The 25,368-nt window shown below is 41.4% G+C and overlaps 1 protein-coding gene and 1 long non-coding RNA gene across 2 annotated transcripts; both read left to right on the forward strand.

Annotated features, from left to right (window-relative positions):
- On the forward strand, nt 1–22,526 carry entpd6 (ectonucleoside triphosphate diphosphohydrolase 6). Its single transcript, XM_034117473.1, is given in 15 exon segments — nt 1–146; nt 867–1,104; nt 2,857–2,933; nt 7,180–7,323; nt 7,571–7,646; nt 15,103–15,138; nt 15,278–15,366; nt 16,334–16,413; nt 17,195–17,253; nt 17,736–17,834; nt 18,245–18,382; nt 20,890–20,946; nt 21,922–21,935; nt 21,937–22,035; nt 22,360–22,526. Coding segments are annotated over 14 exon segments (1,269 nt in total). The 5' UTR covers nt 1–146; nt 867–887; the 3' UTR covers nt 22,444–22,526.
- Nucleotides 22,527–22,851: 325 nt separating this feature from the next.
- Nucleotides 22,852–24,596, forward strand: LOC117472330. The gene is made up of 2 exons (XR_004554923.1): nt 22,852–23,446; nt 23,510–24,596. It is a non-coding gene; the product is annotated as an uncharacterized LOC117472330 (long non-coding RNA).
- The last annotated feature ends 772 nt before the right edge of the window (nt 24,597–25,368 follow it).

Raw genomic sequence — 25,368 nt, forward strand, 5'->3', positions numbered from 1 at the left:
TTCAGAGACGCGTCATCAGAGTGCGCTGTGTTGTGTTTCTGCAGAGAGGCTGAAGAGAGTAAACTGTTCTTATTAAACAGAATCCATGGAGTAAAGGTTTGATGGAGAAGATCACAGGGATCCATCAGAGTGATCAGATGCTGACGGTACGTGACGTCACTCACCTGTTCCCGGTTTGTTCTGTAAGAGACGCTAAATCTGTTAGCATGTTGCTAAGTGCTAACAGGCTAACCTGAGACAAAATGTTCTTTAAAACACTTTTTAGAAGTTTAATGTTAGAAACAACGCGAGTCTCAGAGGACGGAAGTAACTGAGTACATGTACTCAGTTACTGTACTTAAGGAGAGTATATTTCCTTTGAGGTACTTGTACTTTACTTGAGAATTTCAATGTTTTATGCTATACTTTTTACTTCTACTCCACTACAATTCAGAGGTACATTATGTACTTTTACTTCTATTAGAGTATTTTCTACACTGAAGTACTTTTACTCAAGTACAAGATCAGAGTACTTCTACTTTCACTAAATTACCAGATCTGAGTACTTCTACTTTCACTAAAGTACAAGATCTGAGTACTTCTACTTTCACTAAAGTACCAGATCTAAGTACTTCTACTTTCACTAAAGTACCAGATCTGAGTACTTCTACTTTTACTCAAGTACAAGATCTGAGTACTTCTACTTTCACTAAAGTACAAGATCTGAGTACTTCTACTTTCACTAAAGTACCAGATCTGAGTACTTCTACTTTCACTAAAGTACAAGATCTGAGTACTTCTACTTTTTTGTGTCTCAGTGTTGTTGTTGTTTACTTTCTGCAGTGTGTGTGTGTGTCTCAGTGTTGTTGTTGTTGTTTACTCCCCAGCTGTCCACAGAATGACCCGTGATGAAGAGGGTGAGCCAGTGGGGGGTCTTCCTCTCTGTGGGGGTCCTGCTCCTCTACGTCCTGTTGGTGAAGCATCACCTGGGCTCCGGGCCTCAGAGCGTCGGCCGCCCGGCGCACCGAGCCGCCGACGCTCAGCTGTTCCAATACGGAGTCATGTTCGATGCCGGGAGCACGGGGACCAGAGTGCACGTCTTCAGGTTCACCGTGCACACCAACGGTACGCCGGGGGGGGGGGGGGGGGGGACATCTCAGAGTGTCTTTGGGGGGGGGGGGGACATCTCTTTGGGGGGGGACGGACATCTCAGAGTCTCTTTGGGGGGGGGACATCTCAGAGTCTCTTTGGGGGGGGGACATCTCAGAGTCTCTTTGGGGGGGGGACATCTCAGAGTCTCTTTGGGGGGGGGGACATCTCAGAGTCTCTTTGGGGGGGGGGGGGGGGGGGGGGCATCTCAGAGTCTTTGGGGGGGGGGGGGGGCATATCGAGTCTTTGGGGGGGGGACGACATCTCAGAGTCTTTTGGGGGGGGACGACATCTCAGAGTCTCTTTGGGGGGGGGGACATCTCAGAGTCTTTTTTTTGGGGGGGGACATCAGAGTCTCTTTGGGGGGGGGGGGGGACATCTCAGAGTCTCTTTGGGGGGTATCAAGCATCATGTTCCTACACTGGAGCAGGACACTTCAGAGACATGTCCTTAGTAACAGCTGGAGCGGTACGCCGGGGGGGGGGGGGGGGGGGACATCTCAGGGTGTTTGGGGGGGGGGGGACATCTCTTGGGGGGGACGACATCTCAGAGTCTCTTTGGGGGGGGGACATCTCAGAGTCTCTTTGGGGGGGGGACATCTCAGAGTCCTTTGGGGGGGGGACATCTCAGAGTCTTTGGGGGGGGGGACATCTCAGAGTCTCTTTGGGGGGGGGGGGGGGGGCATCTCAGAGTCTCTTTGGGGGGGGGGGGGGGGGCATCTCAGAGTCTCTTTGGGGGGGGACGACATCTCAGAGTCTCTTTGGGGGGGGACGACATCTCAGAGTCTCTTTGGGGGGGGGGGGACATCTCAGAGTCTTTTTGGGGGGGGGGACATCTCAGAGTCTCTTTGGGGGGGGGGGGACATCTCAGAGTCTCTTTGGGGGGTATCAAGCATCATGTTCCTACACTGGAGCAGGACACTTCAGAGACATGTCCTTAGTAACAGCTGGAAGAGAGGGGGGGGGGCTACAAGGATCTGTTTGGGGTCTGGAGCAGGACCCTTCAGAGACATGTCCTTAGTAACAGCTGGAAGAGAGGGGGGGGGGCTACAAGGATCTGTTTGGGGTCTGGAGCAGGACCCTTCAGAGACATGGACCTCTCAGTCCCTCAGCCGCTCTCAGATAGCTGATGATGTATAAATGAAATACAACACGTGTAACTGTAACACTTGTTCTGATGAACAGGCCTGAGGATATATTTCATATTGAGTGTATTCAGAGGGTACCGGCCCCCCCCCCCTCTCTGGATGCTAAATGGACTCTGGCTCACTCCGACTGCTCTTAGTGTTTAAAGCCAGCATTAATTACCAGCTGACCCCAGAGGAAGCACAGACTCATTAGAGCCTCAGAGGGTTTTGGGCTTAGAGCAAATGCCTTCGTTATCGCATTTACGGCTAAGCTAACGCAGCGGCTGAGTGCTGTTTTGGCTCCTTTGTTAGCATGGAGCTAACCTGTTAGTTATTCAGACGGGTCATTAAGAGGCACAGGTCCAGGGTCAGTCTGCTTTATTATCTAAATCATATTATCATCTTAAACCCCCCGCTGCAGAGCCCGCAGATCACCACGATTATTTAAGGATTTAAGACTAAATGTTCTCATTATTCACATTTAATATTTATCCACTGTGAGCTGCCGTCCTGCTGTTCGCCTGCACATTTCACATTTCATGAACACTAAGAGTTTCTCTCATGTTTTATATTAAAGTGAATACCTGTTCTTGTTTCCTCAGCCGCTCCGTCTCTGTCTCAGGAAACGTTCAGAGCCATCGAACCGGGCCTCTCTGCGTACGCCGACGACCCCGACCAGGTTCAGAACATCACTGCTCTATATCTCTACATCACTGCTCTATAGCACTGCTCTATATCTATAGCACAGCTCTATATCTATATCACTGCTCTATAGCACTGCTCTATATCTATATCACTGCTCTATATCACTGCTCTATATCTATATCACTGCTCTATATCTATATCACTGCTCTATATCTATAGCACTGCTCTATATCTATATCACTGCTCTATATCTATATCACTGCTCTATATCTATAGCACTGCTCTATATCTATATCACTGCTCTATAGCACTGCTCTATATCTATATCACTGCTCTATATCTATATCACTGCTCTATATCTATATCACTGCTCTATATCTATAGCACTGCTCTATATCTATATCACTGCTCTATATCTATAGCACTGCTCTATATCTATATCACTACTCTATATCACTGCTCTATATCTCTATATCACTGCTCTACATCACTGCTCTATATCTATATCACTGCTCTATATCTATATCACTGCTCTATATCTATATCACTGCTCTATATCTATAGCACTGCTCTATATCACTGCTCTATATCACTGCTCTATATCTATATCACTGCTCTATATCTATAGCACTGCTCTATATCTATAGCACTGCTCTATATCACTGCTCTATATCTATATCACTGCTCTATATCTATATCACTGCTCTATATCTATATCACTGCTCTATATCACTACTCTATATCACTACTCTATATCACTGCTCTATATCTATATCACTGCTCTATATCTATATCACTGCTCTATATCACTGCTCTATATCTATATCACTGCTCTATATCTATATCACTGCTCTATATCACTGCTCTATATCTATATCACTGCTCTATATCTATATCACTGCTCTATATCACTGCTCTATATCACTGCTCTATATCACTGCTCTATATCTATATCACTGCTCTATATCTATATCACTGCTCTATATCTATATCACTGCTCTATAGCACTGCTCTATATCTATATCACCGCTCTATATCTATATCACTGCTCTATATCTATATCACTGCTCTATAGCACTGCTCTATATCTATATCACTGCTCTATATCTATAGCAGTGCTCTATATCTATAGCACTGCTCTATCTATATCACTGCTCTATATCACTGCTCTATATCTATATCACTGCTCTATATCTATATCACTGCTCTATATCTATATCACTGCTCTATATCTATATCACTGCTCTATAGCACTGCTCTATATCTATATTACTGCTCTATATCTATAGCAGTGCTCTATATCTATAGCAGTGCTCTATATCTATAGCACTGCTCTATATCACTGCTCTATATCTATATCACTGCTCTATATCTATATCACTGCTCTATATCTATAGCACTGCTCTATATCTATATCACTGCTCTATAGCACTGCTCTATATCTATATCACTGCTCTATATCACTGCTCTATATCTATATCACTGCTCTATATCTATATCACTACTCTATATCACTGCTCTATATCTATATCACTGCTCTATATCTATAGCACTGCTCTATATCTATATCACTGCTATATATCTATATCACTGCTCTATATCACTGCTCTATATCTATATCACTGCTCTATATCTATATCACTGCTCTATATCTATATCACTGCTCTATAGCACTGCTCTATATCTATATCACTGCTCTATATCACTGCTCTATATCTATATCACTGCTCTATATCTATATCACTGCTCTATATCTATATCACTGCTCTATATCACTGCTCTATATCTATATCACTGCTCTATATCTATAGCACTGCTCTATATCTATAGCACTGCTCTATATCTATATCACTGCTCTATCTCTATATCACTGCTCTATATCTATATCACTGCTCTATATCTATAGCACTGCTCTATATCTATATCACTGCTCTATATCTATATCACTGCTCTATATCACTGCTCTATATCTATATCACTGCTCTATATCTATAGCACTGCTCTATATCTATAGCACTGCTCTATATCTATATCACTGCTCTATCTCTATATCACTGCTCTATATCTATAGCACTGCTCTATATCTCTATATCACTGCTCTATATCACTGCTCTATATCACTGCTCTATATCTATATCACTGCTCTATATCTATATCACTGCTCTATATCTATAGCACTGCTCTATATCTATAGCACTGCTCTATATCTATATCACTGCTCTATCTCTATATCACTGCTCTATATCTATAGCACTGCTCTATATCTCTATATCACTACTCTATATCACTGCTCTATAGCACTGCTCTATATCACTGCTCTATATCACTGCTCTATAGCACTGCTCTATATCACTGCTCTATAGCACTGCTCTATAGCACTGCTCTATATCTATATCACTGCTCTATCTCTATATCACTGCTCTATATCTATAGCACTGCTCTATATCTCTATATCACTGCTCTATATCACTGCTCTATATCACTGCTCTATAGCACTGCTCTATATCACTGCTCTATAGCACTGCTCTATATCACTGCTCTATAGCACTGCTCTATAGCACTGCTCTATATCACTGCTCTATATCACTGCTCTATATCTATAGCACTGCTCTATAGCACTGCTCTACATCACTGCTCTATAGCACTGCTCTATAGCACTGCTCTATATCCAGAACATCACTTTCTATGCTCTGGATATTTTTGTAGAAAGTGTATTTTTAGCTTCTTTTAACTCTTTTTTTCTAGAATTCTTTTTGACTTTTTGATTTAAAATGTTCGGAGATTTCCTCCAAAGATATTCCACTTAGATTTTTCTTATTTTCTTAGAACTTTTCTTAATAAATGTCACATTTTTAAGGAAAAATATTCCAACTTTTCTCTGAAAAACAGACTTTTCTCTGAAAATATTCCTGAAAAACAGACTTTTCTCTGAAAAACAGACTTTTCTCTAAACTTTTAAACTTTTTCCAAAACATTCCAAATGATTTCTAAATAAATAGTTATTATTATAAATAGTTAACAAATGATTTTGTGATCATCTCTGCCTTTGACATATATTTATCTTTCCTTAAACTTTTTTATCATATTATTATTTTTCAATTTGTTACGTCAAATCTTTCCCAAAATATTCAGACTTTTTCCTAAAAACAATCTGATGTTTCCTGATTCAGGACTTTGTGCTGATTCAGGACTTTGTGCTGATTCAGGACTTTGTGCTGATTCAGGACTTTGTGCTGATTCAGGACTTCGTGCTGATTCAGGACTTTGTGCTGATTCAGGACTTTGTGCTGATTTAGGACTTCGTGCTGATTTAGGACTTTGTGCTGATTTAGGACTTCGTGCTGATTCAGGACTTTGTGCTGATTCAGGACTTTGTGCTGATTTAGGACTTTGTGCTGATTTAGGACTTCGTGCTGATTTAGGACTTCGTGCCGATTCAGGACTTTGTGCCGATTTAGGACTTTGTGCCGATTTAGGACTTTGTGCCGATTCAGGACTTTGTGCCGATTTAGGACTTTGTGCCGATTAGGACTTTGTGCCGATTTAGGACTTTGTGCCGATTTAGGACTTCGTGCCGATTCAGGACTTTGTGCCGATTCAGGACTTTGTGCTGATTTAGGACTTTGTGCTGATTCAGGACTTTGTGCTGATTTAGGACTTCGTGCTGATTCAGGACTTCGTGCCGATTTAGGACTTTGTGCCGATTTAGGACTTTGTGCCGATTTAGGACTTCGTGCCGATTCAGGACTTGGTGCCGATTTAGGACTTTGTGCCGATTCAGGACTTTGTGCCGATTTAGGACTTCGTGCCGATTTAGGACTTCGTGCCGATTTAGGACTTTGTGCCGATTCAGGACTTTGTGCCGATTCAGGACTTTGTGCCGATTTAGGACTTTGTGCCGATTTAGGACTTTGTGCTGATTCAGGACTTTGTGCTGATTTAGGACTTCGTGCTGATTCAGGACTTTGTGCTGATTCAGGACTTTGTGCTGATTTAGGACTTCGTGCTGATTTAGGACTTCGTGCTGATTCAGGACTTCGTGCTGATTTAGGACTTCGTGCTGATTTAGGACTTCGTGCTGATTTAGGACTTTGTGCTGATTCAGGACTTTGTGCTGATTTAGGACTTCGTGCTGATTTAGGACTTCGTGCTGATTCAGGACTTTGTGCTGATTTAGGTTTTTTTTCTCTAACTCTTTATTTCCCCCTGGACTCTTTACTATTGAATGATTCCTCCTTTCTCCTCTAAACGGTCTGCTTGTCTCCCCCGGGTGGTGTCAGTGTGCTGCCGGGATCCTTCAGCTGCTGGAGGTGGCTAAATCCAGCGTCCCCCCCCCCGCCTGGAGCCGGACCCCCGCGGTGCTGAGAGCCACCGCGGGACTGAGACTGCTGGAAGGGGGGCGAGCGAGAGAGCTGCTGACGAGGGTACACACACACACACACACACACAGAGTGATGAAACAACATTTTGTTGTATGCTATTTTAGTTTTATTAATAATAATGTATTATTGTGTGTGTGTGTGTGTGTGTGTGTGGTGTGTGTGTGTGTGTGTGTGTGTGTGTGTGTGTGGTGTGTGTGTGTGTGGTGTGTGTGTGTGTGGTGTGTGTGTGTGTGTGTGTGTGTGTGTGTGTGTGTGTGTGTGTGTGTGTGTGGTGTGTGGGTGTGTGTAGGTGATGGCTCTGTTCGTGGATTCTCCCTTCCTCTCTCGAGACGACAGCGTGTCCATCATGGATGGCACAGACGAAGGTACCCTCACATTAACATATATATATATTATATATATATTTATTAGCAGGTGCATGTGATCACCTGACCGCCCCCCCCCATCTCTCTCCTCTCCATGACTTTATTAGATTACACCACTTTATCTTTCATTCCTTTAATCCCGACTCTGATTTCCCCGACGAACTCGCCAATAACACGCAGATTAGAGGCAGGATTAAAACCAAAGAAGGAGAGAGCAGGAGAGCTGCTGCAGAGGAGCAGTGACTCCTCCCAGTGACTCCTCCCAGTGACTCCTCCCAGTGACTCCTCCCAGTGACTCCTCCCAGTGATTTAGAGATGGCAAATCCGGATCCATTTACGGACTCAGGGTCTTCTGAGTCAGTCATTGAAGTGATCCGGATCATACGAGTCCTTTGAGTCATATGAGTCAGCATCACCAAGAGCGTAGAAATCCTACCGGTGAAACCGAAAAGTTGTTGCATTTCACGAGCATATTAAACTAACATTACATTAACCTCCGCTACACAGTGTCTTTTGCTTTAATAAAAAATGTTGATCACAAAAAAAAAGGGTTATTTTGCGATTTGGAGAATCTGAGTCTGCTGTTGACTCGTGCATGAGGACGAGTCTGCTGGATCTCTGGATCTGCTGCTATATGGTTACGGCGAATGGTGTACATTTGAAAAACTTCATGTTACTGTTGTTGAAATCTCTCCCCACTTTTGTCCGCACCCCCTAAGTAAAATGACTTCCCAGTTCCCGCGGCTATGCTCGTGCATGACGAGTCTGGATCTCTGGATCTGCTATACGGTTACGGCTCTGAGTCCCCACGAGTCTGCAGGAAGTGTCACTGATCCGCGTCCCCTGAGCCAAACGATCACTTCTGGCAGCTATCCTACTTGCTAAAGGCTAGGCAGATGGACTGGGGTACGTTGTAATGTGATTTTACAGCGAGTGACGCAATTTATAGTTTTCATTTGTACGTCACCAGGCAGGGGCGCCGCCCTATGAAAAGATATCACATTGTTAAGAGTTACTTATTACTTACATTTTTTTCTTAATGTTCTAAAATAGTTTGGGCCCCTGTCAGTCACGGGCCCTTAGAATCGTCCTAACTTTTCACCCCCTTACGGCGCCCCTGTCACCAGGTGTAGGACTCAAAGGACTCGGGTTAATCGAGAGGGGAGACTCGTCACGACCTGCTCATTACTAGGATCCGGGTTAATGATCCGGATGAATCAGGACTCGCCCATCGCTACAGTGACTCCCAGTTACTTCCATCATAACTGTTATAAACATCTTTAGTTACAATTTAAACAATAACTTAAAGGACACCTATCATGCTATATTTAAATGATATATTGTAGGGCCATACCTATATAAGGTATATTTATACGTTCTGTTTTCAAAATACCAAACAGATCATGCATTTTAGCCATGCCTCATTTCGCTCTATGTGCTGTTTGCTGTCTACGGGTCTGATTCTGCTGACCACGCCCCCCTGCAGGAGAGGGGAGACGTGCTCTGATCAGCTGCTGGGCTGTCAGAAGAGGGGGAGAAAAAGAGATCTCCGTCCTCCGTGTTTTATTATATAGAGTCGTTATTCATTTGTTTTAAAGCTCAATAAATAACAAAGAAGACCTTTGACCGGCACTTTTCTCATTTTGTCCGGAAGATTGAAACTTTAACGGACATCTTGACCGACGAAAGAAACTGAAACTCTGCCGCACGGTCCCCTCGTTCCTTGGAAGAGGCGGAGAGGTGGGTGTTTGTCATCTGCTGGTGGACTAACCGGAGAGAGTTACAGTGCTTGCCTCGACGGGGAGGGATTGCATTGAATTAAAGCAGCGGGAGCAAACGCTTGCCTCGGGGAGGGAGAAAGAAAGCCACAGCGGAGAATAAACAGAAGGGTAACCATGGTAACTATGGGCGGGAAGTCTTCTTCGCTGCTTTTGTGGCAGACTACAGCGCCACTTACAGGCCTGGCATATGTACTACAGCGTCTCCAGCGCTTTCGAGCGGCAATGGCCGTGGCTGTCTCCTCCTGATTGGTGGAGTTGGCCCAATAGCCGTAGCGCCACCGTCCTGACGTCAGGACAGTGTTCAAATCTGGATCAGTTTTTATCCGTTGCAGCCCCTTTTTTAGAGATTTGGGTATGGAGGAAAATAGAGAGGGTTGTGTTTTCTGACACTTGGTGAGTTCCCTGGAACACCGGGGACACATTCATGTAGAAAAGACGTACTAAAGTGCATTTTGCATGATAGGTCCCCTTTAAGCATATTTCATTTATAATGAAATTATTTACTTTCATCACCAGTGTATTTTAACTACTGATAAATAACTTATCTTTTTAAACAACACATCTTACATTCAAGTAGAAATAAACAAATTATGCACTGTATTTTTTTAACTACCATTTTAACAGTTTTTAATCACTTTTTAACAGTTATTCTTAACATGAACAGAGCTGCGGCTAATGAAATTAATTAACTAACTAAAGAGAGTGGCTTTAAGTAAACCAAGAGCAATGCTCCCTTAATATTTAGCTATGCTATCAGCTTCTGTTCTATAGAACTAACAAGTGGTGTTAGCCTTTAGCTTCTGCTAGCGATTAGCATCAGCTCACAGTTAGCGCTAGCTAACATCGCTAGCTTGTGATTAGCATAAGCTAACGATCTTATTCCAATATTTTTACAATGATACAATGTGCGCCAAAGTACATGCATCAAAAACACAAGACATCACTTTCATAACCCCGATTGGTTTTTATATGAAATGTATCTTGACAATAAAATCAAAAACGAACTGTCATTGTCATATTAGCAGGCTAGCCCTTCAAAGTGCTAACCAGTGTTGCCAACTCCATAGTAAGGAAAGTAGCTATTGGCTGTCCTAAAAGTAGCTAGAAGTCGCTAAATGACGTCATCGCCTAATTTGCATATTTTATATACAAAAAGTGAAGAAAAAAACACCCTTAATGTGTTTAGACTACAAATGAACTTCCTTCTGTTGATTCTTTTTTTTTTTTTTTATTATGTTTGTCCATCACTTGATGACTTTAATGCTTTGTCTAGACCAACATTACATACATACATTTAGTCCAGTATTGTTAAAGAATTAGTCACATTTAATCAAAGAAATGGTTATGTGGGATGGAATTGCTACCTTCCTTCTCTATCTAGGCTTGGGACTAAGTGACCCAAAAGAGACACTCTGCCAGCCAGGGCGGGATCAGCAATGGCTTTGCACGATTAATATTCAGTCTGGACCATGGTCTGGACGCGTAGTGTGTCTCTTTTGGGTCACTTTGCCACCTCTCTGCTCGAGTGCAGCTGCCGCGCGAGGCTGCCTGTGAGTGCTTTGAGACGGCGGAGGGGCTCAGCACCCGCTGCTCGTTGAGGAAAGTAACTGCGTAACAATTACGTGCTATCACGTCAGATTCTCCAAACACCAGAAAAAGTAGCTGAATTTGTCGCTAGTCGCTTTTGACAAAAAAAAGTAGCCGGAGGGTTTGGAAAGTCGCCCGATTTAGCGAGAAAGTCCCCAAGTTGGCAACACTGGTGCTAACAAAGAGTAAAGCCTCAACTCACTGGAGTTTCCACACTTATAAATCGACACTGGTTTGGATTCACACAGGGGTTCTGGTCAAATAATACTCTGTTAACTATCATAGTTTGAGTACAAATAACCACTTTTTTAATGCTATTATGTCCAACTATACTAAGAGCTGCTCAACTGCTGTCTCTGCGTCTTCAGGTATAAAGGGGGTAAAGTAAGAGGTACAGAGGACTGAGGTTGTGGATAGCTTAAAGGTGAGGAGCAGAATCTTATAAGAAGGAAAAGGGTCTCACTGACGGGTAGAAGGCTTGGATTTCAGTATCAGGTCCGATATTACAACAACAGAGGGAAGTTATGGAGGTTACTGTGTTGATCTTATGGACGTTACCGTGTTGATCTTATAGACGTTACTGTGTGGATCTTATGGAGGTTACTGTGTTTCTCTTATGGACGTTACTGCGTTGATCTTATGGACGTTACTGTGTTTCTCTTATGGACGTTACCGTGTTTCTCTTATGGACGTTACTGTGTTGATCTTATGGACGTTACTGTGTTGATCTTATGGACGTTACCGTGTTTCTCTTATAGACGTTACTGTGTTGATCTTATGGACGTTACCGTGTTGATCTTATAGACGTTACCGTGTTGATCTTATGGACGTTACTGTGTTTCTCTTATGGAGGTTACTGTGTTTCTCTTATAGACGTTACTGTGTTGATCTTATAGACGTTACTGTGTTGATCTTATGGACGTTACCGTGTTGATCTTATGGACGTTACCGTATTGATCTTATGGACGTTACCGTGTTGATCTTATGGAGGTTACTGTGTTGATCTTATAGACGTTACCGTGTTGATCTTATGGACGTTACCGTGTTGATCTTATGGAGGTTACTGTGTTGATCTTATAGACGTTACCGTGTTGATCTTATGGAGGTTACTGTGTTGATCTCATGGACGTTACCGTATTGATCTTATGGACGTTACCGTGTTGATCTTATGGAGGTTACTGTGTTTCTCTTATAGACGTTACTGTGTTTCTCTTATAGACGTTACCGTGTTGATCTTATGGACGTTACCGTGTTGATCTTATGGACGTTACCGTATTGATCTTATGGACGTTACCGTGTTGATCTTATGGACGTTACCGTATTGATCTTATGGACGTTACCGTGTTGATCTTATAGACGTTACCGTGTTGATCTTATGGACGTTACCGTGTTGATCTTATGGACGTTACCGTGTTGATCTTATGGACGTTACCGTGTTGATCTTATGGAGGTTACTGTGTTTCTCTTATAGACGTTACTGTGTTTCTCTTATAGACGTTACCGTGTTGATCTTATGGACGTTACCGTGTTTCTCTTATAGACGTTACCGTGTTGATCTTATGGATGTTACTGTGTTTCTCTTATAGACGTTACCGTGTTGATCTTATGGAGGTTACTGTGTTTCTCTTATAGACGTTACTGTGTTTCTCTTATAGACGTTACCGTGTTTCTCTTATAGACGTTACTGTGTTTCTCTTATAGACGTTACCGTGTTGATCTTATGGACGTTACCGTGTTTCTCTTATAGACGTTACCGTGTTGATCTTATGGATGTTACCGTGTTTCTCTTATAGACGTTACCGTGTTGATCTTATGGACGTTACCGTGTTTCTCTTATAGACGTTACCGTGTTGATCTTATGGACGTTACCGTGTTGATCTTATGGACGTTACCGTGTTGATCTTATGGACGTTACCGTGTTGATCTTATGGACGTTACCGTGTTGATCTTATGGACGTTACCGTGTTTCTCTTATAGACGTTACCGTGTTGATTTTATAGACGTTACCGTGTTGATCTTATGGACGTTACCGTGTTTCTCTTATGGAGGTTACTGTGTTTCTCTTATGTGTTGATCTTATGGACGTTACCGTGTTGATCTTATGGACGTTACCGTGTTGATCTTATGGAGGTTACCGTGTTGATCTTATGGACGTTACCGTGTTGATCTTATGTACGTTACCGTGTTGATTTTATGGACGTTACCGTGTTGATCTTATGGAGGTTACCGTGTTGATCTTATGGACGTTACCGTGTTGATCTTATGGACGTTACCGTGTTGATCTTATGGACGTTACCGTGTTGATCTTATGGACGTTACCGTGTTGATCTTATGGACGTTACCGTGTTGATCTTATGGATGTTTCGGTCAGATATCTGCCAGATGTTGGCTGCTGTTTGACCCTCCTCTCCTCTCCCATCACAATGCCCACTAAAGCCTCTGTAATGTATAATGTATAATACATTAATGATAATGCATGCTGTAGCTGCACACATCACATGTGTAGCACCCCCACTATAATCCAATCCTTCAGAAAGTAGTTCATAGAAGCAATTATTGGGCGGGATAATGTCCCGGTAATCTTGGAGGATTATTATCCCGGTTCCTCCGACCTGGTTCTGCTCCTGCGAGGATCAGCTCGTTACTAAAAGTCTTTAAATGATTACTGAATTATCTGCGGGCCTCTAATGGACGCCCTCCTCGGTCTTGGAGTTATCCGGCGCGCAGATTAGCGTTAGCATGCAGCGACTTATTGTTAATGCAGCGGGCGAGCGAGGGCTAAGTGCCGTTTTTAGCTCAGTTTTTTTGCTCCGTGTTTAGCTCCGTGTTTTAGCTCACGGTGAACGCTGATGTTTGTTTTGTTTGGAAAATGGCTTCTTCGAGTTAAAGCCTCATGATACCGTCTCTGAGAGAGAGAGGTCAGATGGCGCGAGGAAAAAAGCTCTAATGCTAAAGCCACTACTGTCGCCTGCAGTGACCTCAATCACAGCTGTACACTTCAGACCTTCATCTACAGCACGCTGTCTTCATCAAATCACATCTACAGCACGCTGTCTTCATCAAATCACATCTACAGCACGCTGTCTCCATCAAATCACATCTACAGCACGCTGTCTTCATCAAATCACATCTACAGCACGCTGTCTTCATCAAATCACATCTAAAGCACGCTGTCTTCATCAAATCACATCTACAGCACGCTGTCTTCATCAAATCACATCTAAAGCACGCTGTCTTCATCAAATCACATCTACAGCACGCTGTCTTCATCAAATCACATCTACAGCACGCTGTCTCCATCAAATCACATCTAAAGCACGCTGTCTTCATCAAATCACATCTACAGCACGCTGTCTTCATCAAATCACATCTACAGCACGCTGTCTTCATCAAATCACATCTACAGCACGCTGTCTTCATCAAATCACATCTACAGCACGCTGTCTCCATCAAATCACATCTAAAGCACGCTGTCTTCATCAAATCACATCTACAGCACGCTGTCTTCATCAAATCACATCTAAAGCACGCTGTCTTCATCAAATCACATCTACAGCACGCTGTCTTCATCAAATCACATCTAAAGCACGCTGTCTTCATCAAATCACATCTAAAGCACGCTGTCTCCATCAAATCACATCTAAAGCACGCTGTCTTCATCAAATCACATCTAAAGCACGCTGTCTTCATCAAATCACATCTAAAGCACGCTGTCTCCATCAAATCACATCTAAAGCACGCTGTCTCCATCAAATCACATCTAAAGCACGCTGTCTCCATCAAATCACATCCATAGCACTTTTTGTTTCTATAAAATACAATTTTTTTACTTTATATCTTAATTTATAATTAATGATCACGTTATATCTTCATAAAACAACAGATATATTTATTTATATAACTATCTTCATAGAAAAACATTTAAATCCATTTATGTCTTTCTTCATAACACTTTATCTTAATAAAAGAAGATTTATATTAACTTAAATCTTATTCAATTAGTCATTTGTATGCAGTGGACGTGATTTTATTTTAAAATTAAAGCAGGAACTGTAATATGTTTCTTATGTTTGATATTTTTTATTCAGGGATTTCTGCCTGGATCACCGTCAACTTCCTCACTGGTGAGCACACACACACACACACACACACACACACACACACACACACTCTGACATGTCATAAATGCTGGTATAAAGATGTCGGATTAATGTGGACAGGAAACACTGATTGCCTGTTATTGGATTATTATTATTCCCCCAGGTGACCTCCACAGAGCCGATTCCTCCACTGCTGGGATGTTAGATCTGGGAGGAGGATCGACTCAGATCACCTTCAAGCCTCAGGACGAGGTGAGGCTGCTTTAAAGAGTCCTCTCCTGCTGATGTTCAGGTGTATATCAGTATGTAGTGTCTCTACTTTAAAGAGTCCTCTCCTGCTGATGTTCAGGTGTATATCAGTATGTAGTGTCTCTACTTTAAAGAGTCCTCTCCTGCTGATGATCAGGTGTATATCAGTATGTAGTGTCTCTACTTTAAAGAGTCCTCTCCTGCTGATGTTCAGGTGTATATCAGTATGTAGTGTCTCTACTTTAAGAGTCCTCCTCCTGCTGATGTTCAGGTGTATATCAGTATGTAGTGTCTCTACTTTAAAGAGTCCTCTCCTGCTGATGTTCAGGTGTATATCAGTATGAGTGTCTCTACTTTAAAGAGTCCTCTCCTGCTGATGTTCAGGTGTATATCAGTATGTAGTGTCTCTACTTTAAAGAGTCCTCTCCTGGCTGATGTTCAGGTGTATATTTCAGTATGTAGTGTCTCTACTTTAAAGAGTCCTCTCCTGCTGATGTTCAGGTGTATATTCAGTATGTAGTGTCTCTTACTTTAAAGAGTCCTCTCTGCTGATGTTCAGGTGTATATCAGTATGTAGTGTCTCTACTTAAAAGAGTTCCTCTCCTGCTGATGTTCAGGTGTATATCAGTATGTAGTGTCTCTACTTTAAAGAGTCCTCCCTGCTGAGTTCAGGTGTTATTCAGTATGTAGTGTCTCTACCTTTTAAAGAGTACACTAGGATCAGTATGTAGTGTCTCTACTTTAAAGAGTCCTCTCCTGCTGATGTTCAGGTGTATATCAGTATGTAGTGTCTCTACTTTAAAGAGTCCTCTCCATCAGGATGCTTCTCTGTTTGAGGCTTTAATCTCTAAATGCCACAATAATCCCAAATGAACGCCCTCATCAGGAGAGAGAGAGAGAGAGAGAGAGAGGGTCTTATTTGTTATGTAGGTCATGCTGCTTTAAAAAGTGACTCTGTGTCTCCGAGCAGAAAACCATCCAGACGTCTCCCATCGACTACATCAGGTCCTTCCAGATGTTCAACAACACACACACTGTGTACACGCACAGGTACACACACACACACACACACACACACACACACACACACACACACACACACACACACACACACACAGAGACAGTTGCTTCCCGCGGGCAGTGAGACTGTTAAACAATTGAACTGCTGAAACAACTTCAAAACATTCATCTGCAGTAATATATATCATTCCAATAACTTGTATATAGACTCGTACTGCACTATTCCACATACTCACTTTATTTAGAACTATTTTTCTATCTGTATTATTATGTTGCGCTGTTGGAGAAGCCTGTGACCTAAGATTTTCAACGATATAATTACTCTGTAGCTATGTTAGTTTGACAATAAAGAACCTTGAACCTTGAACCCTGAACACACACACTTTCTTTTTTAATTAAAATGATTTAGTTTAGGGTTCTTTTTATTATTATTTTGTTTTTGATTTTAAGGTTCTTTACATGACTTTCTGTTGATTGGTTTTTCTTCATCAGTAAATGTTTGGAGGCGAGCAGGAGGGCGTTATTTACTTTATAAAACACATAATTTACAAACTAAAGTAGTGAATATATAAGAAAATAATAACACATTCAGAGACCGTCTGTTTGTGTCTTTCCTCCTGAACTGATGTTTTTCTGGTTCATGTCAGATTAGTGTTTTCAGATATTAAATATATAAATATATAAATATATATATGAACCCTTCACTCTCACAATATCTGGTTGTTTTCTTCAATTGATCCTCCAAGAAGAAATATATTCTGGTGGATGTACTCTCCTCCTATCAGTGAATAATCAGTGATTCTGTGCTCAGCTACCTGGGTCTGGGCCTGATGTCGGCTCGACTCGCTGTCCTGGGAGGAGCCCCCCCCCGTACGTACCTCATTATTACTCTCTTTACTCCTAATGTCTTGTTTCATCTCTGCCTTTTACACACACACACACACACACACACACACACACACACACACACACACACACACACACACACACACACACACACACACACACACACACACACACACATACACACAGATAAATAAGCCATTATCTAATCTTTTAATAACACAGCAGCAAGATTAATTCCTTGCAGGCCAGCTGTTGCTGCGACTTATTTATCTGTGTGTGTGTGTGTGTGTGTGTGTGTGTGTGTGTGTGTGTGTGTGTGTGTGTGTGTGTGTGTGTGTGTGTGTGTGTGGTGTGTGTGTGTGTGTGTGTGTGTGTGTGTGTGTGTGTGTGTGTGGTGTGTGTGTGTGTGTGTGTGTGTGTGTGTGTGTGTGTGTGTGTGTGTGTGTGTGTGTGTGTGTGTGTGTGTGTGTGTGTGTGTGTGTGTGTGTGTGTGTGTGTGTCAGTAGGGGGCAGCAGAGAGCTGGTGACCCCCTGTCTCTCTCCGGGGTCAGAGGTCAGATGGGAGCACGCTGACGTTGTTTACACTGTGAGCGGCCAGGAGTCAGGTGAGCTGCACGCTGCCCTCTGATTGGTCCGTTTATGAGGTGGACTGATGGAGAAAAAAAATGTTTTCGATTTGAGGTTTTTTTGTTTAGTTTTAGATTTTTTATTATTCTTTTTATTTGGTTTAATAAAATAATAATTTAGTTGTAGTTTTGTCTTTATTTCAATTATTTTGTTTAGTATTTTACTGATATTAGACAAAAAATAAATATATATTTTCTAATCTTATTTGGATGTTTCTGACATTTTCGAGGTATTCCTCTATTTTAATTTAATTTATTCGTAAAAACCTTGTTATGACATATTTTTGTTTTCTTTCCATCTCCTCCAGATATGTGCCCCTCCTTGCCCTTGACTTCCTCTCATATATTAACATGATTGTATATATCTGGTTATCCCCCCTCTCTCTCAGAGGGCTCCGTGCTGGAGGCGTGTCGTCTGCGTGTTCATCGCCTGTTGTCGGGTAACGTTTTGAAGGTGGAGGCGGACGACATCGACTTCTACGCTTTCTCCTTCTACTACGACCGCGCCGCAGAGCTCGGACTCATCGGTGAACACACACACACACACACACACACACACACACACACACACACACACACACACACACACACACACACACACACACACACACACACACACACACTCTTTAATGACATGTGATTATAGTACAGGTTAATACCGATAATGACATCAGATTACTATTGATCCCACAGCAGCAGGGGAACAAGGCTGTGAACATAATAGAGACGAGTACACAATCAACATCTCAACATAAACAATTCAACAGAACTAAGAAGTCAATATATCGCCCGTTAACGGTGAAAGTAACTCTGTAACCGTCTGTTACATAAACACCACGAAGGATAGATCACAGATAGCAACTCAAGTAGGATGTTATTAGTAAACTGTAGTATTTACAGTACATACGGTATCAGTACAGTAGTATTTACAGTACATACGGTATCAGTACAGTAGTATTTACAGTACATACTGTATCAGTACAGTAGTATTTACAGTATATACGGTATCAGTACAGTAGTATTTACAGTACATAAGGTATCAGTACAGTAGTATTTACAGTATATACGGTATCAGTACAGTAGTATTTACAGTACATAAGGTAGTATGTACAGTAGTATGTACAGTAGTATCTACAGTAGTATTTACAGTATGTACAGTAGTATTTACAGTATGTACAGTACATACGGTATCAGTACAGTAGTATTTACAGTACATACGGTATCAGTACAGTAGTATTTACAGTATATACGGTATCAGTACAGTAGTATTTACAGTACATAAGGTAGTATGTACAGTAGTATGTACAGTAGTATGTACAGTAGTATTTACAGTATGTACAGTAGTATTTACAGTATGTACAGTACATACGGTATCAGTACAGTAGTATTTACAGTACATACGGTATCAGTACAGTAGTATTTACAGTACATACGGTATCAGTACAGTAGTATTTACAGTACATACGGTATCAGTACAGTAGTATTTACAGTACATACGGTATCAGTACAGTAGTATTTACAGTATATACGGTATCAGTACAGTAGTATTTACAGTACATAAGGTAGTATGTACAGTAGTATGTACAGTAGTATGTACAGTAGTATTTACAGTATGTACAGTAGTATTTACAGTATGTACAGTACATATGGTATCAGTACAGTAGTATTTACAGTACATACGGTATCAGTACAGTAGTATTTACAGTACATACGGTATCAGTACAGTAGTATTTACAGTACATACGGTATCAGTACAGTAGTATTTACAGTACATAAGGTAGTATGTACAGTAGTATGTACAGTAGTATTTACAGTATGTACAGTAGTATTTACAGTATGTACAGTACATACGGTATCAGTACAGTAGTATTTACAGTACATACGGTATCAGTACAGTAGTATTTACAGTACATAAGGTAGTATGTACAGTAGTATGTACAGTAGTATTTACAGTAGTATTTACAGTAGTATGTACAGTATGTACAGTACATACTGTACATACTACTGTAACAGTAGTATTTACAGTAGTATGTACAGTAGTATTTACAGTAGTATGTACAGTACGTACTGTACATACTACTGTAACAGTAGTATGTGTAGTATGTACAGTAGTATGTACAGTAGTATGTACAGTAGTATTTACAGTAGTATGTACAGTAGTATGTACAGTAGTATTTACAGTATGTACAGTAGTATTTACAGTAGTATGTACAGTAGTATGTACAGTAGTATTTACAGTATGTACAGTAGTATTTACAGTATGTACAGTACATACGGTATCAGTACAGTAGTATTTACAGTACATACGGTATCAGTACAGTAGTATTTACAGTACATACGGTATCAGTACAGTAGTATTTACAGTACATAAGGTAGTATGTACAGTAGTATGTACAGTAGTATGTACAGTAGTATTTACAGTATGTACAGTAGTATTTACAGTATGTACAGTACATACGGTATCAGTACAGTAGTATTTACAGTACATATGGTATCAGTACAGTAGTATTTACAGTACATAAGGTAGTATGTACAGTAGTATGTACAGTAGTATTTACAGTAGTATTTACAGTAGTATGTACAGTAGTATGTACAGTATGTACAGTACATACTGTACATACTACTGTAACAGTAGTATGTGTAGTATGTACAGTAGTATGTACAGTAGTATGTACAGTAGTATGTGTAGTATGTACAGTAGTATTTACAGTAGTATGTACAGTAGTATGTACAGTAGTATTTACAGTATGTACAGTAGTATTTACAGTATGTGGATAACTCGGCACAAACATGAGTATGTGTGTTCAGGGAAAGATGTATATTTGGTCTCGTATTGAACGATGTGAGCGGACACAGATTAAAGTTCAGAGAAAATAGAAAATGTTAGAACAAATATTTTCACTTTTCATAACCTTTTTAAAAATGAATTAAAAAAGTCAAAAAATGGTTTAAAAATAGAACAATATTTAAACATGAAATAAGGATGTATATAATAAAGTATTGTGATGAATAAAGGTTCTGTGTTGTGTTTCAGAGGAGCAGACGGGAGGCAGCGTCAGAGTCTCAGATTACAGCGAGGCAGCGGAGAGAGGTGAGGGCGCCCCCTGCTGGACGCTCTGCACACGGCACTACAGCATTATATCTAATATACAGGAACAATAAATAAATAAATATTAAAATAAGAATACAACTATAAAAGTTCAGGAAAGAGATAAATACAAATAAGAACAAATAATATAGAATATGTGTATAAGAGGCTTACATTTAAAATAAAATATAAGTGGAAACTCCAGTGAGTTGAAGCTTTAGCTCTTTGTTAGCACTTTGAAGGGCTAGCCTGCTAATATTGTGGAGGAAACTTCTGTGTAGCAAAGCATGGAGTCACCGACTCAGGAAGGAGACACGGTGAGAGTTGGAGCTTTGATGTCAAACACTGATGGGTTTATTCAGAGTATCGGCCGGAGGATTCACATCACAAGTCAAAGAGTCAGAGGGTCTGACTTCACGGTAGAGTTGCCACGTCAATTCTGAAGAACCTCTCTCTATGCTAGACCTTTGAACTGGTTCACAGAGAGAAATCAACATCTCTGAAGGAGTAGACTAAACAGCTGGGAACACTGAGCCACCTGCGTCCGACACTCATGGCCTCAAAGATTTCACATCTTAGAGTCCACAAACACCGATAAAGAAGTGCCTCAGCGTTCCCACAACAAGTACCCTTCGTGCCAGACAAGTTGACCGGTCCCAAACTGGTGACAACAACACATATGGCACCAAGGCCTTTCCTTAGAGGAGATAACAGACGTCAGAGTAGATCATAAAACGTCACAGAGCAAAAGGTTAGATATCTAGAAGAATTATTCCTTAACAAAGATGACAATGACAGTTCGTTTTTGTTTTTATTGTCAAGATACATTTCATATAAAAAGCAATCGGGGTTATGAAAGTGATGTCTTATCTTTTTGGTGTACTTTGGCGCACATTGTGTCATTGTAAAAATATTGGAATAAGATCGTTAGCTTATGCTAATCGCTGACTCTGATGAGAGATGCTGTTTCTGTTTCAGTGTGCGGGGGGGTGGGGTGCGTCCTCCGGCTCGAGCCCCTTCCTCTGTCTGGACCTGCTCTACATCTCCACGCTGCTGCAGGAGCTGGGGTTCCCCCCCCACAAAACTCTCAAGGTGGGCCCCCCCACTCTTTAAAGGGTCTTCTTTACCCCCCACTCTTTAAAGGGTCTTCTTTAACACCCTAACGTCAGCAGGTTGTTCACAGGCTCCAATACTCCTTCTGGATTTATTATTATATCCTTATCATAACTTGTATTTTCCACATGGGGTGTGTATTAATGTGTGTATTGAGTGTGTGTTATTGTGTGTGTTGTGTGTATTAATGTGTGTGTTATTGTGTGTGTTGTGTGTGTTAATGTGTGTATTAATGTGTGTATTGAGTGTGTGTTATTGTGTGTGTTGTGTGTATTAATGTGTGTGTTATTGTGTGTGTTGCAGCTGGCGAGGACGATCCATCAGGTTGAGACCAGCTGGGCTCTCGGAGCGACTTTCCATTACATCGAGTCCCTGAACACACACTGAGGCTCTTATTCTGAAAATCCTCCATTACATCGAGTCCCTGAACACACACTGAGGCTCTTATTCTGAAAATCCTCCATTACATCGAGTCCCTGAACACACACTGAGGCTCTTATTCTGAAAATCCTCCATTACATCGAGTCCCTGAACACACACTGAGGCTCTTATTCTGAAAATCCTCCATTACATTGAGTCCCTGAACACACACTGAGGCTCTTATTCTGAAAATCCTCCATTACATTGAGTCCCTGAACACACACTGAGGCTCTTATTCTGAAAATCCTCCATTACATCGAGTCCCTGAACACACACTGAGGCTCTTATTCTGAAAATCCTCCATTACATCGGGTCCCTGAACACACACTGAGGCTCTTATTCTGAAAATCCTCCATTACATTGAGTCCCTGAACACACACTGAGGCTCTTATTCTGAAAATCCTCCATTACATCGGGTCCCTGAACACACACTGAGGCTCTTATTCTGAAAATCCTCCATTACATCGAGTCCCTGAACACACACTGAGGCTCTTCTGAAAATCCTCAGCTCATCCTGAATGTGCCGTAAACAAAGAATAAATCAGCAAATAAAATGTATTTATTCATAAAAAGGAATAAATAAATAAGTAAATACTTTTATTTTAATATAAAGAGAAATAATATATTTCTCTTTATATTAAAATAATGTTTTTACCTGATGCACAAACCTTGATGCATTTCTCAGGTGACGTCGTCAGAGAGTCCTGACAGCCAATCAGAAGCTGCGCTGCTACTCAGCTCCGCCCCTTTTTATTTTCAGATCTGTTCAAGTCTGAAAGGAAAACTCAGTTTCTCTGGTTAGGGTTTCTCTCAAAGGCGGCGTGGGGAAGCAACAAAATACTTTTACTCAAGTACAAGTACTGAGGTACTTTCTTAAGTTACTGAGGTACTTTTCAAAGTTACTGAGGTACTTTTTTAAGTTACTGAGGTACTTTTCAAAGTTACTGAGGTACTTTTTTAAGTTACTGAGGTACTTTTTTAAGTTACTGAGGTACTTTTTTAAGTTACTGAGGTACTTTTTTAAGTTACTGAGGTACTTTTTAAGTACACCTGGAGATGAAAATGTAGTTCTTAAAAAAAAAAGTGAAATTCTAGTTTTTGTTGTAATTAAACAAATAAACTGAAATAAAATAAAACAACTTGAAATTCCCAAAAAGTGAGATTTTGCAAAAACATGAAATTCTTTAAAAAATATGACATTTTGAAATAAGAAAAACCTTAAAATTCTGAATAAAAAGGTAAAATTCTAAGAAAAAAGTGAACATTGTCATATTTTGTCAAATAAATTCAAAATCTGAGAAAAAAAACGTATTCTTAAAAATATTGATTCTGAAATTCAGAATAAAAGGAAATTCTGAGAACAAAGGGTTATTCTGAGAACAAAGGGTTATTCTGTGAACAAAGGGTTAATCTGTGAAAAATTCCTCCTCTGAAAAAACCCAGAAAACACTTAAAATCAGCCAAAACTAAATATTCCAAAAAAAAAAATTCTAAAGACACTTTTTTTTCTTTGTGTATTTCCATTTGTTGCTTCTTCAGTTTAAATCAGTCCTTTATTCTTATACATTTCTTATACATTTCTTATACATTATTACACAACAGTTTATACAGTATGACATTAGCTCTAAATAAAACGGTGCTCTCTTAAAGCATCTGTATTTTTATATATTAAACTCTTTTACTCAATGATATGCAGATTTCCTCCAGTTCATCCGAAGCCTTTGAAGCGTTAACGAGGGTTCAAAGCGTTAACGAGGGTTCAAAGCGTTAACGAGGGTTCAAAGCGTTAACGAGGGTTCGAAGCGTTAACGAGGGCTCGAAGCGTTAACGAGGGTTCAAAGCGTGTTGTTGAGGCGATGGAGGTTCTACATGTTTGTGCCAAAAAATAACCATTTTTTAACAGGTTTTGCAAAACACGAGAAGTTTAAATGAATTCTCTGATTGTTTTTAGAAGAGTTCATATTTACTGTGATCAGACTTCTCTGAACTGTTGTTGTTGTTGTTTTCTTCAGTAAACAAAGACTCATGAAGGTATTTCCTCGACAGCGTGTCGGATGTTTGTTTCTCTGAAGGTTTCTACGTGTTTGGTGATAAATCTGCAATAAATCATGTTTTCTGAAGACTGTGTTTCATTTAGAGTGAGGATCCTCCACTAGGTGGCGCTAGGGAGGATCCTCCACTAGGTGGCTCTAGGGAGGATCCTCCACTAGGTGGCGCTAGGGAGGATCCTCCACTAGGTGGCGCTAGGGAGGATCCTCCACTAGGTGGCTCTAGGGAGGATCCTCCACTAGGTGGCGCTAGGGAGGATCCTCCACTAGGTGGCGCTAGGGAGGATCCTCCACTAGGTGGCGCTAGGGAGGATCCTCCACTAGGTGGCGCTAGGGAGGATCCTCCACTAGGTGGCGCTAGGGAGGATCCTCCACTAGGTGGCGCTAGGGAGGATCCTCCACTAGGTGGCGCTAGGGAGGATCCTCCACTAGGTGGCGCTAGGGAGGATCCTCCACTAGATGGCGCTAGGGAGGATCCTCCACTAGATGGCGCTAGGGAGGATCCTCCACTAGGTGGCGCTAGGGAGGATCCTCCACTAGATGGCGCTAGGGAGGATCCTCCACTAGATGGCGCTAGGGAGGATCCTCCACTAGATGGCGCTAGGGAGGATCCTCCACTAGATGGCGCTAGGGAGGATCCTCCACTAGGTGGCGCTAGGGAGGACCCTCCACTAGGTGGCGCTAGGGAGGACCCTCCACTAGGTGGCGCTATGGAGGACCCTCCACTAGGTGGCGCTATGGAGGATCCTCCACTAGGTGGCTCTATGGAGGATCCTCCACTAGGTGGCTCTAGGGAGGACCCTCCACTAGGTGGCGCTAGGGAGGACCCTCCACTAGGTGGCGC

The sequence above is a fragment of the Trematomus bernacchii genome, unplaced genomic scaffold, assembly GCF_902827165.1.
Source record: "Trematomus bernacchii unplaced genomic scaffold, fTreBer1.1, whole genome shotgun sequence".
In the NCBI taxonomy this organism is placed as follows: Eukaryota; Metazoa; Chordata; class Actinopteri; order Perciformes; family Nototheniidae; genus Trematomus; species Trematomus bernacchii.